This window comes from Salvelinus namaycush, chromosome 1, assembly GCF_016432855.1.
Source record: "Salvelinus namaycush isolate Seneca chromosome 1, SaNama_1.0, whole genome shotgun sequence".
NCBI lineage: Eukaryota > Metazoa > Chordata > Actinopteri > Salmoniformes > Salmonidae > Salvelinus > Salvelinus namaycush.
Genome location: NC_052307.1, coordinates 61136851 through 61149091, shown reverse-complemented (window position 1 = coordinate 61149091; position 12241 = coordinate 61136851). Strand labels below are relative to the sequence as shown.

Sequence of the window (12241 nt, the reverse complement as noted above, 5' to 3'; positions counted from 1 at the left end):
ACAGGGAGAGACAGGGAGCGACAGGGAGAGACAGAGAGCGACAGGGAGAAACAGGGAGCGACAGGGAGAGACAGGGAGCGACAGGGAGAAACAGGGAGAAACAGGGAGCGACAGGGAGAAACAGGGAGAAACAAAGAGCGACAGGGAGAAACAGGGAGAGACAGGGAGCGACAGGGAGAAACAGGGAGAAACAAAGAGCGACAGGGAGAAACAGGGAGAGACAAGGAGCGACAGGGAGAAACAGGGAGCGACAGGGAGAGACAGGGAGCGACAGGGAGAAACAGGGAGAAACAGGGAGAAACAGGGAGAAACAGGGAGAAATAAAGAGCGACAGGGAGAAACAGGGAGAGACAGGGAGCGACAGGGAGAAACAGGGAGAAACAAAGAGCGACAGGGAGAAACAGGGAGAGACAGGGAGCGACAGGGAGAAACAGGGAGCGACAGGGAGAGACAGGGAGCGACAGGGAGAAACAGGGAGCGACAGGGAGAAACAGGGAGAAACAAAGAGCGACAGGGAGAAACAGGGAGAGACAGAGCGACAGGGAGAGACAGGGAGCGACAGGGAGAAACATTGAGCGACAGGGAGAAACAGGGAGCGACAGGGAGAAACAGGGAGCGACAGGGAGAAACAGAGAGCAACAAGGAGAAACATGGAGAAACAGGGAGCGACAGGGAGAAACAGGGAGAAATAGGGAGCGACAGGGAGAAACAGGGAGCGACAGGGAGAAACAGGGAGCGACAGGGAGCGACAGGGAGAAACAGGGAGAGACAGGGAGCGACAGGGAGAAACAAAGAGCGACAGGGAGAAACAGGGAGAAACAGGGAGCGACAGGGAGAAACAGGGAGAAACAGGGAGCGACAGGGAGAAACAGGGAGAAACAAAGAGCGACAGGGAGAAACAGGGAGAGACAGGGAGCGACAGGGAGAAACAGGGAGCGACAGGGAGAGACAGGGAGCGACAGGGAGAAACAGGGAGCGACAGGGAGAAACAGGGAGCGACAGGGAGCGACAGGGAGAAACAGGGAGACAGGGAGCGACAGGGAGAAACAGGGAGAAACAGGGAGAAACAGGGAGCGACAGGGAGAAACAGGGAGAAACAAAGAGCGACAGGGAGAAACAGGGAGAGACAGGGAGCGACAGGGAGAAACAGGGAGAAACAGGGAGAAACAAAGAGCGACAGGGAGAAACAGGGAGAGACAGGGAGCGACAGGGAGAAACAGGGAGAAACAAAGAGCGACAGGGAGAAACAGGGAGAGACAGGGAGCGACAGGGAGAAACAGGGAGCGACAGGGAGAGACAGGGAGCGACAGGGAGAAACAGGGAGCGACAGGGAGAAACAGGGAGAAACAAAGAGCGACAGGGAGAAACAGGGAGAGACAGGGAGCGACAGGGAGAAACAGGGAGCGACAGGGAGAGACAGGGAGCGACAGGGAGAAACAGGGAGCGACAGGGAGAAACAGGGAGCGACAGGGAGAGACAGGGAGCGACAGGGAGAAACAGGGAGAAACAGGGAGCGACAGGGAGAAACAGGGAGAAACAAAGAGCGACAGGGAGAAACAGGGAGAGACAGGGAGCGACAGGGAGAAACAGGGAGCGACAGGGAGAGACAGGGAGCGACAGGGAGCGACAGGGAGCGACAGGGAGAAACAGGGAGAAACAAAGAGCGACAGGGAGAAACAGGGAGCGACAGGGAGAAACATTGAGCGACAGGGAGAAACAGGGAGCGACAGGGAGAAACATGGAGAAACAGGGAGCGACAGGGAGAAACAGGGAGAAATAGGGAGCGACAGGGAGAAACAGGGAGCGACAGGGAGAAACAGGGAGCGACAGGGAGAAACAGCGAGCTATGGAATGCAGCATCCAGACAGGCCGTGCTTAATTACTGGAGCACACAGAAAGATAAATGGGAAAACCCATACTTAAATATTTATTGCAATTTATAGTGCTAATGTTCCTCCAGGCAGACAGAGAGTGGGGAGAATGGTGAGAGGATTCTGAGAGACGTGGGATGGGGCAGGAGGCTCTGGCCCCATGGGAAGGCGGCAGCAGGGTGGCATGGTGGCTGAGAATGGCCCCTGCTCCACATGCTGATCTGTGGTGAGGAGTCCCAGTTGGGCCACCTGTTAATAAGCCTAATATTATTGGCAGCAAGCGGAGCACCTCTAAAGCAGGAGAGCAGACTAGACTGAGCGCTGAGCTGGGATGGCTGTCTGCTCCCCTCTAGTTCAACAGGAATTCTGCATCCACAGCAATAGTCATGCAGCCAGCCAGTCCACATCCATAGCACAGCAGTTTGGTGGTTGTATCTATCTGGAGCCCACATTTGACGCCAGTCTCCTGTCCCCATTGATCCCTTCAGGTATGAAGGACAGTCTCTAGATTTTTCAAACACCCACGCAAATATACAATGTCTCAGTGCTCACATTACAGTAAGCAGACTCTCGCTCACACACACATACAGTGGGTATCCAGAGACACTGGTTGGCTCTGCTGATTCTGACCTGAACAACTCCCTCACCCCTCTCTCTCAGTCTCTCTCTATTTCTCACGAGCACTCCCTCGCTCTCTGATGATGGATGTACGGTATGTGGGGGTCTCTACAGCCCCTGCCACCCTCTCCAGGGGTCTCCTCCTCTGTCCCTCTCCACAGATGGTGGGCAATGTGGCCGCATGGCAACAAGGCTCATTTCGCCCACACTGGGCCCATGGAGAGGCTGGGGCACACTGGAGGTGGGCAGGGAGCTGGAGCTAGGAGCTGGGTAGGGCTTCGTCAACTGCCAGGGCCTTCCCATCCCCACACAGGGGAGCCTGGGACTCGCTCTCATGCAGCCCTGAGCACTGCAGCTCACAGGAGTTGAAGGGAGGCGGAAACCTGCATCAATCTGCCCTCATTTAGGGCTGAAACTGAGCTTAACTGTACTGTACTGACTGGCTAATACACATCTAAAGAAGTCTAATATTTTCAATGCTTTGAGTGTCCAAATGAAGTCCGGTTGGTTTCATTTGCATTGTGAAGATTCCTAACTCTCCTCTGGGTACAGCTATACTGTTCTCCCTACATGTTGATCTCTTGCTGCTTATCCAGTTACCCAGTGATATTCCCATCCATTCTGATCAACGTTACTCACCTTCTCCTGGTACTGCCGACGGGAGGAGTCCAGAGACTGGATGAGTGCGGTGGCGTGACCCACGAACATGGCATAGCAGGTGGCGCCCACGATCATGCTGAGGATGGTGAGCCACACGTCCGTCATGCCCACAGGAGGGTACATGCCGTACCCGATACACAGCATGTGGCTCATGGCTTTGAACAGGGCGTAGGAGTACTGCTGTCCCCATGTGTCGTTCTGGATGGGGGGAGAGAGGAAGAGAAAAGGTGGCAGAGGGAAGAGAGGGATATGGTGATATGGGGTACTGTTCACACTCTGCCAGATGTCTGGAGGGAAAAGGTCAGCAAGCACTAAGACCAGAGTCCTTCTTACTTTCATCATCATCATCATCAACGTCGTTATCACCATCGTCAACGTCGTTATCACCATCGTCAACGTCATTATCATCATCATCATTATCATCATCCACGTCATTCTCATCCTCATCCTCATAGTCATCATCATCATTGTCCTCATTCTCATCCTCACTCTCATAGTCATCATCATCATCAACGTCGTTATCATCATCCTAATCATCCTCATCCTCATAGTCATCATAGTAATCGTCATCGTTATCATGTAAGAGGGCAGCCACAGATGTCCTCTTCATCATGCCTCAATAGGAACATCAACACTTGGCTACACCAACATACACTCTCCTATATGTAAGTACTCAGAGGAGAACTGCCTTAGCTGGGCCTTTTCTGCTTGGAGCAGAAACTAAACACAACCATGAGAGTGACTGAATGGATGGAGCCCGAGACACAAGAGGCCTGCAAGGCAAAAAGTAGGTCAGCTATTTAGAAAAATGTGATTTTTCATTTCTTGCTTCTCGTTTGTGGATAAATTGCCCTTTTTTCCTTTAGATCCCGTGGTGGTCCAAGCGGAATCAATATCTGCTCTCTCCCGAGGTGACATGTCCAAATTGCTTTCAAACTCATTTCCACAGGGGTAAAACCTGAGAGATAGGAAAGTTATTAGTGACTCCTAAAAAGGTATAAAACGGATGACCCAATAAGATAATGGGCCAGCTACTGTAAGGAAAGACAAGAGCAACAGCACCACTACCCTCTAATTCTTATCAGGCCCAATCTACTCTTGGCTAGAAGAAGACGTGACAATACCAACAGCTACAGTTCAATTATATTTCTCCCTGTACTGTTCCACATTCAAATGAAAAGTCATGCAATTAAATTAGCTAGTGTTTACTGGGTGAAACAAAACAAAACACATTTAGATTTTAATGAGAGTGCAGTTTTTCAGTGATAGAATCACAATCCATATGTCATAGTTTTTCATAATGGTGTTGTGTAATGCAGAGCAGGAGTTTAGGTCAAAGCGATCCCTCCCTGACAGTAGACAGCTTGCCATGCCAAAGGTGTTTGCTAGGCTAATGTTTCCACTGACTGACTACTGGCCTGTCTGTCTTTAATTACCTAATTAGAATTTGATGTAATTGTTTTTTATTCACAGATCCCAGATTAATCCTCTTTGAGGGCTGGGAGCTGTTTGCCTGTCTGCCGTGAGCTCTACAACAAATCCTCATCATAAATCATCTCTCTCTGTCAAAAGGCCCTATTCGTTTGGAACATGGCAGGTTATACTGTGCGTCCGTGTGCCGCGGTTGATTCAGGGTCACACCTCAGGTGTCGCGCAGGGTCTGGTTATATAACCACAAAGAAAACTTAATTACAGAGGAGAGGGCGGTCATTATGAGACAGGGCTTTCCAGCGTCTCTCTCTCTCTCCTCTCTCTCCTCTCTCTCTCCCCCCCCCCCCCCCCCCCCCCCCGAGACGTGGACCTGCAGCAGCGCAGCTAACAATGTGATGAAATTAAAGAACAGCATGAGTGCTCGCTGGGAAATTGTCAATACTTGACCAATATTGGATAAGGGCTTTCTGTCCTCTGAAAGTCATTATTTCATACGAAGCCAAGCTCACCGCCTAGCTCTCATTTTCAGAATATAGAAAACCAAACCATACAGAGCTGGTGGAGAGAGCTCCAAATAACTGAAGAAAAAGCAGCAAATTGAATAAATGTGGGCGAATAAAGGAGAAAGGAAAAAAAAACGTTGGATTTAGGCGGGAAAATGGACAGATATGCAAGGCAGCCATTTCCCATGATGCTACAGGCTTCGTACAGTAATTACAGCGACAGAGAGATGAGATAACAGGGAGGGACTAATCTGATTTAAACAGACTTGGGCTCCATCTGAAGTGGCACCCTATTCCACACAGTGTACATTTGACCCGAGCCCAGTAGTGCACTTCCTAGATATTAGGGTGCCATTTTGGATGCTCAACTAGTATAGGAGCACAGCAAAGCACTACTTACCACCATTTTGTTTTTGGACACCCAGCAGTCCTGGGGGAAGTCCTGCAGCATGGGAACCAGGAACTGCAGACATCCGTCCCAGTGGCATAGCAGCAGCATCATACCAATCAGGTTGACGATACGCACCATGGCACTGGCCAGGTCATAGGTCATATGGAAGATCTGAAGAGCAGGACAGGTAGAGGAAAGGACTGTGTTAGGACAGAGGTCATACGGAGGATCTAGAGAGCAGAATACAATACAATACATTATTGTCCATTTTGTGAGAAACAAAAATGTGTCTTCTGTTTATCGCAAACCGTCACACATACACGCAGAGAGGCACAGGGTCAGCCACAGAGCAGCGCCCCTGGATGGAGAGCAGAACAGGAGGAGGAGAAACATTGTGTTAGAGCACGACGACATGTGTAGGCTGGCTGGCAGACAAAGCCCGGGCCTGAACTGTTTTGGATTACAAAGACCCTTTTCTCCAGGGGTGTTGTCGGTTTACTTGGTTCCCTAACCCTTTGGTCGATACTTTTTATAGTCAAGGTGAAGGCCAAGCAGTGGATATCCTATATGCAACACGTGGGCTGAGCCAGACCACGTTGAGTCTGAATCTGAGCATACGTTCTAGTCAAGGGCCACAGTGTTCTCCATCACACATGCAGGACCCTAGCCTCAACGTACAGCAACATAACGAACATCATCTTTGATGTGCTTTTTACAGACGGTGACATGAGTGGTCTGTAGAGGATGGTCAGGATGGTCATGTGAGCATGGCTTGGCCTATGGGGGAGGCTTTATTGAATCACTCTAATCAACCCCTTAGGTAAGCACATTAATACAAAGTGGATGGAGGGATGGGCAGGTGTGTGTATGCATCCCTGCAGACTGAGTGTGTGCAGCACGGGCGAGCTTTGTTAATCCTAATGATAAATAGACTCATAAGCAGCTACAGGACGCCTACTCTACGCTGGTGTGGATTTTAATGGCTTCAACAATTTAAAGCCACTTAATCCCATTGAGGGCCGCAGTGTGCAATGTTAACTGCTGTTCTCCTTATTAAAAGCCACTCAGCGCCGTTTAAAAGCTTAAGGCTGAGAGAGGGATCGCTCTCATCTTTGTTGGCAAATGGTGGGAAGAGGGGAGAAGAGAAGCCAGCCACACACTGCCACAGCCACACACAGGCAGTCGCTCTTCACCATTCCTCCTGACCCAGGCTAGATGTCTCCGGTTGCCTCCTAAAGCCCAGTGCTTGTTGATCTGACGCTTCGTTGTTTCTATCGGAGTGGCTGTGTGGAAACAACAGACAGGGACCAGGGACTAGTACTGAGACAGGCTGTGTGGAAACAACAGACAGGGACCAGGGACTAGTACTGAGACAGGCTGTGTGGAAACAACAGACAGGGACCAGGGACTAGTACTGAGACAGGCTGTGTGGAAACAACAGACAGGGACCAGGGACTAGTACTGAGACAGGCTGTGTGGAAACAACAGACAGGGACCAGGGACTAGTACTGAGACAGGCTGTGTGGAAACAACAGACAGGGACCAGGGACTAGTACTGAGACAGGCTGTGTGGAAACAACAGACAGGGACCAGGGACTAGTACTGAGACAGGCTGTGTGGAAACAACAGACAGGGACCAGGGACTAGTACTGAGACAGGCTGTGTGGAAACAACAGACAGGGACCAGGGACTAGTACTGAGACAGGCTGTGTGGAAACAACAGACAGGGACCAGGGACTAGTACTGAGACAGGCTGTGTGGAAACAACAGACAGGGACCAGGGACTAGTACTGAGACAGGCTGTGTGGAAACAACAGACAGGGACCAGGGACTAGTACTGAGACAGGCTGTGTGGAAACAACAGACAGGGACCAGGGACTAGTACTGAGACAGGCTGTGTGACGGGCCTCTATGGGATCGTGTGGACTCTGGGCCATCACATCAGATCACCTCCGTCAGAGGGGCCAGCCGGAAAGGGGAGAGCCAAAAACGTCCCCAAGAAGACTTGTTTCTGCTGGGTAAAGAGGGAAGCGTCAGGCTGCCAGGCTCCAGGGTGAGTGCATGGTGGAGACATTACAGCTACAGCTCTGGGCTCTTGTTCAAAGTGTTTAGTCCGGTGCGTATTTACATCATCTGAGCCGAGTCATTCACCCGGCTGCGTCCTTCTCACTTAATCTACCAAACCACTCGCTTCTTCTTCTTCACCTCCTCTCCCTCTCTCCTCTCCACAGCTGTGCTCCACTCCAAACACAAGGAGGAGATATTGGTTTTTAAAGAGCCCACTCGCTTTCCAAACACAATAATGGTTATGGTAGCTGATACGAGGCAATATATTGTGATGTTGATTCTCCAGCTGGAAATAAATGACATTCCATAACATTAAAGAGCTGTCAAAATCCCCATGTGTGTCAAATTAATAAATCATAAACTACCCAATCCAGTCTCACACTTGAGATTGAGATTATTTCATTTGTAAAAGTGTGAGCTCTCCGATACAGTGGATGTGTTTGTAATGTATTTAAATGTAGACATTGCCTGCCCATTAAAAATGGATGATATAAAACATACATTGTTCAAGCCCACAGGATCTCGGTCAAACAGCAAAACATTGAATGAATTATCCGTTCACATTTCCCGTCCGAGCATCTTATGTCATTTACATGCCGATATTACAATAGTCATGGAGCTAGTCAACATGAAGTGTCAAGCTGATAGAGCTAAGAAGGTCGCTTATTCTATATATATTGCTCTATTTGAATAGGGCAGCTACATAGGTGAGATGCTAATACCTGTCCAAGACTACTAGTACTCTACAAAGAAAACTCTACTGTCAAATCTTTGTACCTGTAGAAGTTCCATCCCACTCGGCACACACTGGTTGAATCAATGTTCTTTTCACGTCATTTCAATGAAATGACGTTAAACCAACGTGGAATAGACGTTGAATTGACGTTTGTGCCCAGTGGGATGTGTTCTTAAAATACTTTTTGAACTTCTGTACTGAATGGAGAATAAAGCTCTCCTGACTTGTTCAGAATAATGCAATGCAAATCTCCAGATAGTACTGGCAAATGAGACAGAGAAAGAGAGCAGGGGCTTTAAATAGTGCATTTCAGTGGGGGTGGTGATTACTAGCTATATATCTTCCTAGCCTATATCTTCTCTCAGCCTTAACTCAATTACCCCCAAAATATTCCCATTCCCACTAAATGGAGGAAAAAACTATTCCAATATAGAGTTATTTAAGCTTATTATTCATTATGAGGCTAAAGAAGGAGGAGAAGTCATGTATCTCTCTCTCTCAAATCATTTCATACGTTCACATATCTCTCTTTAGCTGAATTCCTGGTGATTTGACAGTCTTTTACTAAAACCTTTAATTGCCAAGTATTAATTAGAGATTTACAGGGGAGGGGGCTGTACACTGTACACCATACACTCACTGTCATTTGCTTTTAAAGTCATTTGGGGCTGCTGGCATGTCACAACACGCAGCTTAGCCACACACAGACGCACACACGCACACGCGCGCACACACACACACACACACACACTGCATTGTAGAGTACAGCACATTAAAGGGATGATGGATGGCTGGCCTCTTTGTTTTAATTGATAGGGACATACAATAAGCCTGGCTGTGCATGACTATCTGGCTAAACAACAGAGCCATGAATGATGAGGGCCCCCCAGACAATCTACAAAGGTATCTTAAGGGCAGGGGTTCGTTGGCAGCCATGTTACTCTAACACCTAACCTCATCAGTGCTCTCAAAGGAGAGAGCTATGGACTAGCTCTACTCTGTTTGAAACCAAGGCTTTTACCACCTAGGTGACCTTCAATTTCCCTTACATTTTTACGGTTAATAGCTAGGGAATGTTTTCAACAGAACTAATGTCATATCGAACTGTTATGTGTCTGTGTTGTGGTCAAGATTACTTCTAATGCACATTGCATTACACAATAATTAATACAAAACTATACAGTTTCATATATTCACATGTACATCATCGTTGTCTTCTACACAAATCGTAAATGTGGAAGGATCATTTGTGTTTTGTTTATTTTAGATTTAAAGAAAGTTCAATTGTCCGAGACATTACAGTGAAAAAACAAGGACCCAGTCCAGAAAGACAGACATGCCCAGACAAGACATCCACCTGATCAATAGGGAGACACCTGATCGTGTCAGGAAGCTATCTGGGACACACAGACAGTCACAGCTGCAGAGTCATCTCAGACAGATGGAGGGAGAGAAGAGTGTGGTCCAGGTGAGAGAGAGAGAAAGAGAATAGCTGCATGCGTCTGTGGGTGAGACACAGCCAATGTAATGCTATGCTGCGGCATCTGGTGTTTGCCGTCCAGGCTGCTAATGATGATGAATGCCTGGCATCATGTGTCTCCACCAAGTCCAAGAAAAATCTCTCATTCCTGTTGTTTCACTGATGCCACTGTCATATTGCCACCCACCCCCCTTTTCTGATTTTAGTTCAACATTGGGCTGGAATTCAGTATAAAAGGACAACATGGGCTGCACAGTAAAATGCCCTGACAAAATGCCAGACCCTCATCCACACTGTAATGGTAGACAAGGGAGTTGTGTAGATAAAGAAATGGGGGCGACAGAGAGAAAGAACCACATGGGGCACTCTTTCATCAGCTGTCTATACAAGCCTTGGCCTGGAGGGCTTTTGAGGAAGCCAGAGAATGCTTTCATTCAGCTTCCTACCGAGAAGCATCGATGGGTGCGTGCCGGATTACACATTTTAATGTAGAAGTCTTCTAAGGGGCCCTGCTGCGGGTATTAATATCACACAAGGCACATTCACAGACAGTCTTGAGGACCTGTCACTCTTGCTGGCAAGCCTCATTGTGCACTCAATAATAACCCATTAAACCTTTTCTTCTTTCTTATCAGTGAAACAGCAGTCCTTGGTCAAGGTACGGGTCACCAAGTGGCGGACTGATTGGCTGATTCGCGTTATTTGCATATTTTGTTTGTGCAGATTTATTGGGTGGAAAATGAATGGAAGTGCGCTCCCTCCCTCCCTCGCGGCGTGCCTGCATGCCTGGCAACCACGTGGCTCACTCTTATCAAAGCACCTTGGGATTTCTTTCTGTGGCATATCGGATGATTCCCCCCCCCCCCCCCCCCCCCCCCCTCCGTCCTGCACACAGCCAGTTGGGCAGAAAAGCCATCCATCTTAACAATCCCAGATGCCAATATTAATAGAGATGGACTCCCTGCCTCCATGCACTAAACAGACACAGATGGTAGTGCTCCAAAAGCTCCTGACACCAAGTTCAAAACACTGCGGAATTGTCTGCCATGTTGAAAACGATCCACCGCCTCCCACGTATGTTATTCTTGTTAACTCTAAGTCGGAAAAGTATTTAAGGATGTTCTTTCTCTCTTTCTGCTAAATGAAGTGCAGCTAAGTGCTGACTGAGGGCTTGATGCTTTGGCTTTTGTATTCTTTACACATTAGGCCGTTGACAATTTAGGCGTTTAAACTATTTCCTCATCACGGCCCCAAATGCCTCTGCATCCCTGCTAAAAGCAGCAAGCGGGGGGATGGTGATGTTGAAGACATCTGGCATGGGAGCCACTCTCACAAATTAGTCATTAGTGCATTCGTTTGAGTTTGATTTAATAACATGTTGACTAATTTAATTCAAGTCACTGGGTTTGTCTACAGGAGACAACTCTGATGAGGAGGATATTCGGCCAGCGTCTTATTTTTATCCCAATGAAATATGACAATGAGTACAGCCCAGCTGTCTAGACAGAGAGAGATGGGGATAGGAGGACAGACAGGAGAGATGCCATGGCACTGATTGCAGCCTCCTCCCTTTGATATGATGGATATCTGCACACCACTTAGAATATCATTATCTATGACAGCGTTATCCCCCCCCCACCCCCCCACCCACAACCACAACAACCATCAACCACCGCCTGTTTGTAAGCTGTAAACACTGTAGTTCACTAAGCCCTCTCGGCTATTACGTCTTGGAATGGAATCTTTGATCAATGTTTTTATTCTGTAAGGGTTTATTATTGGTTAGTTAATGTTGTGTGGTTTAACAGATAGCTGTTTAAAACTTGTGATGCTGATTTGATAGGATGGGAAGTCCTTTGTGCCATGCAACAAAGTGTCATAGTTGACTACGGGCACCAATCAAGACTTGAGAATCTGCCACTAAGCACATGTTACAGTAGCAAGTCATGTAAGCACACAGGTACACGCACACACAGAAAATAAAGCACAAGACATCTCCACAGCCAGGGGGTTCATGTAACCCTTAATGTCTGGGTGTGTGGGGGCCTGGATGTTAGAATATCAGCTGTGATTAGAGGAGACTAGGGGCTGAGCTGTTCTGTTGACTGTGACAGTGTGTCACGCCCTGACCATAGAGAGCTTTTTATTCTCTATGTTGGTTAGGTCGGGGTGTGACTAGGGTGGGTTATCTAGGTGATTATATATATCTATGTTGGCCTGGTATGGTTCCCAATCAGAGGCAGCTGTTTATCGTTGTCTCTGATTGGGGATCATATTTAGGCAGCCATTTCCCCATTGTGCTTTGTGGGATCTTGTTTCTGTGTAGTGCCTGTTAACACTGCAATTTCTACACGGTTCGTTTTCTGTATTTGTTTTGGTGAGTTTCTTTGATTAAAACATGTGGAACTCTACACACGCTGCGCCTTGGTCCAATCATTCTAACGATCGTGACACAGTTGCTCCTGGGTGCTGTCTTGCGGAGGC

At 48.1% G+C, this 12241-nt stretch overlaps 1 protein-coding gene across 1 annotated transcript in view; it reads right to left on the bottom strand.

Moving 5' to 3' along the window:
* Nucleotides 1-2538: 2538 nt before the first annotated feature.
* LOC120052450 (potassium/sodium hyperpolarization-activated cyclic nucleotide-gated channel 4-like) overlaps nucleotides 2539-12241 on the bottom strand; it is a 56411-nt gene continuing 46708 nt past the window's right edge. Inside the window, exons 3-5 of the mRNA XM_038999370.1 lie at nucleotides 5484-5645; nucleotides 3129-3347; nucleotides 2539-2724 (exon numbers count right to left, since the gene is read on the bottom strand). Coding sequence (XP_038855298.1) covers nucleotides 2539-2724; nucleotides 3129-3347; nucleotides 5484-5645 — 567 coding nt within the window. The remainder of the gene's footprint in view (nucleotides 2725-3128; nucleotides 3348-5483; nucleotides 5646-12241) is intronic.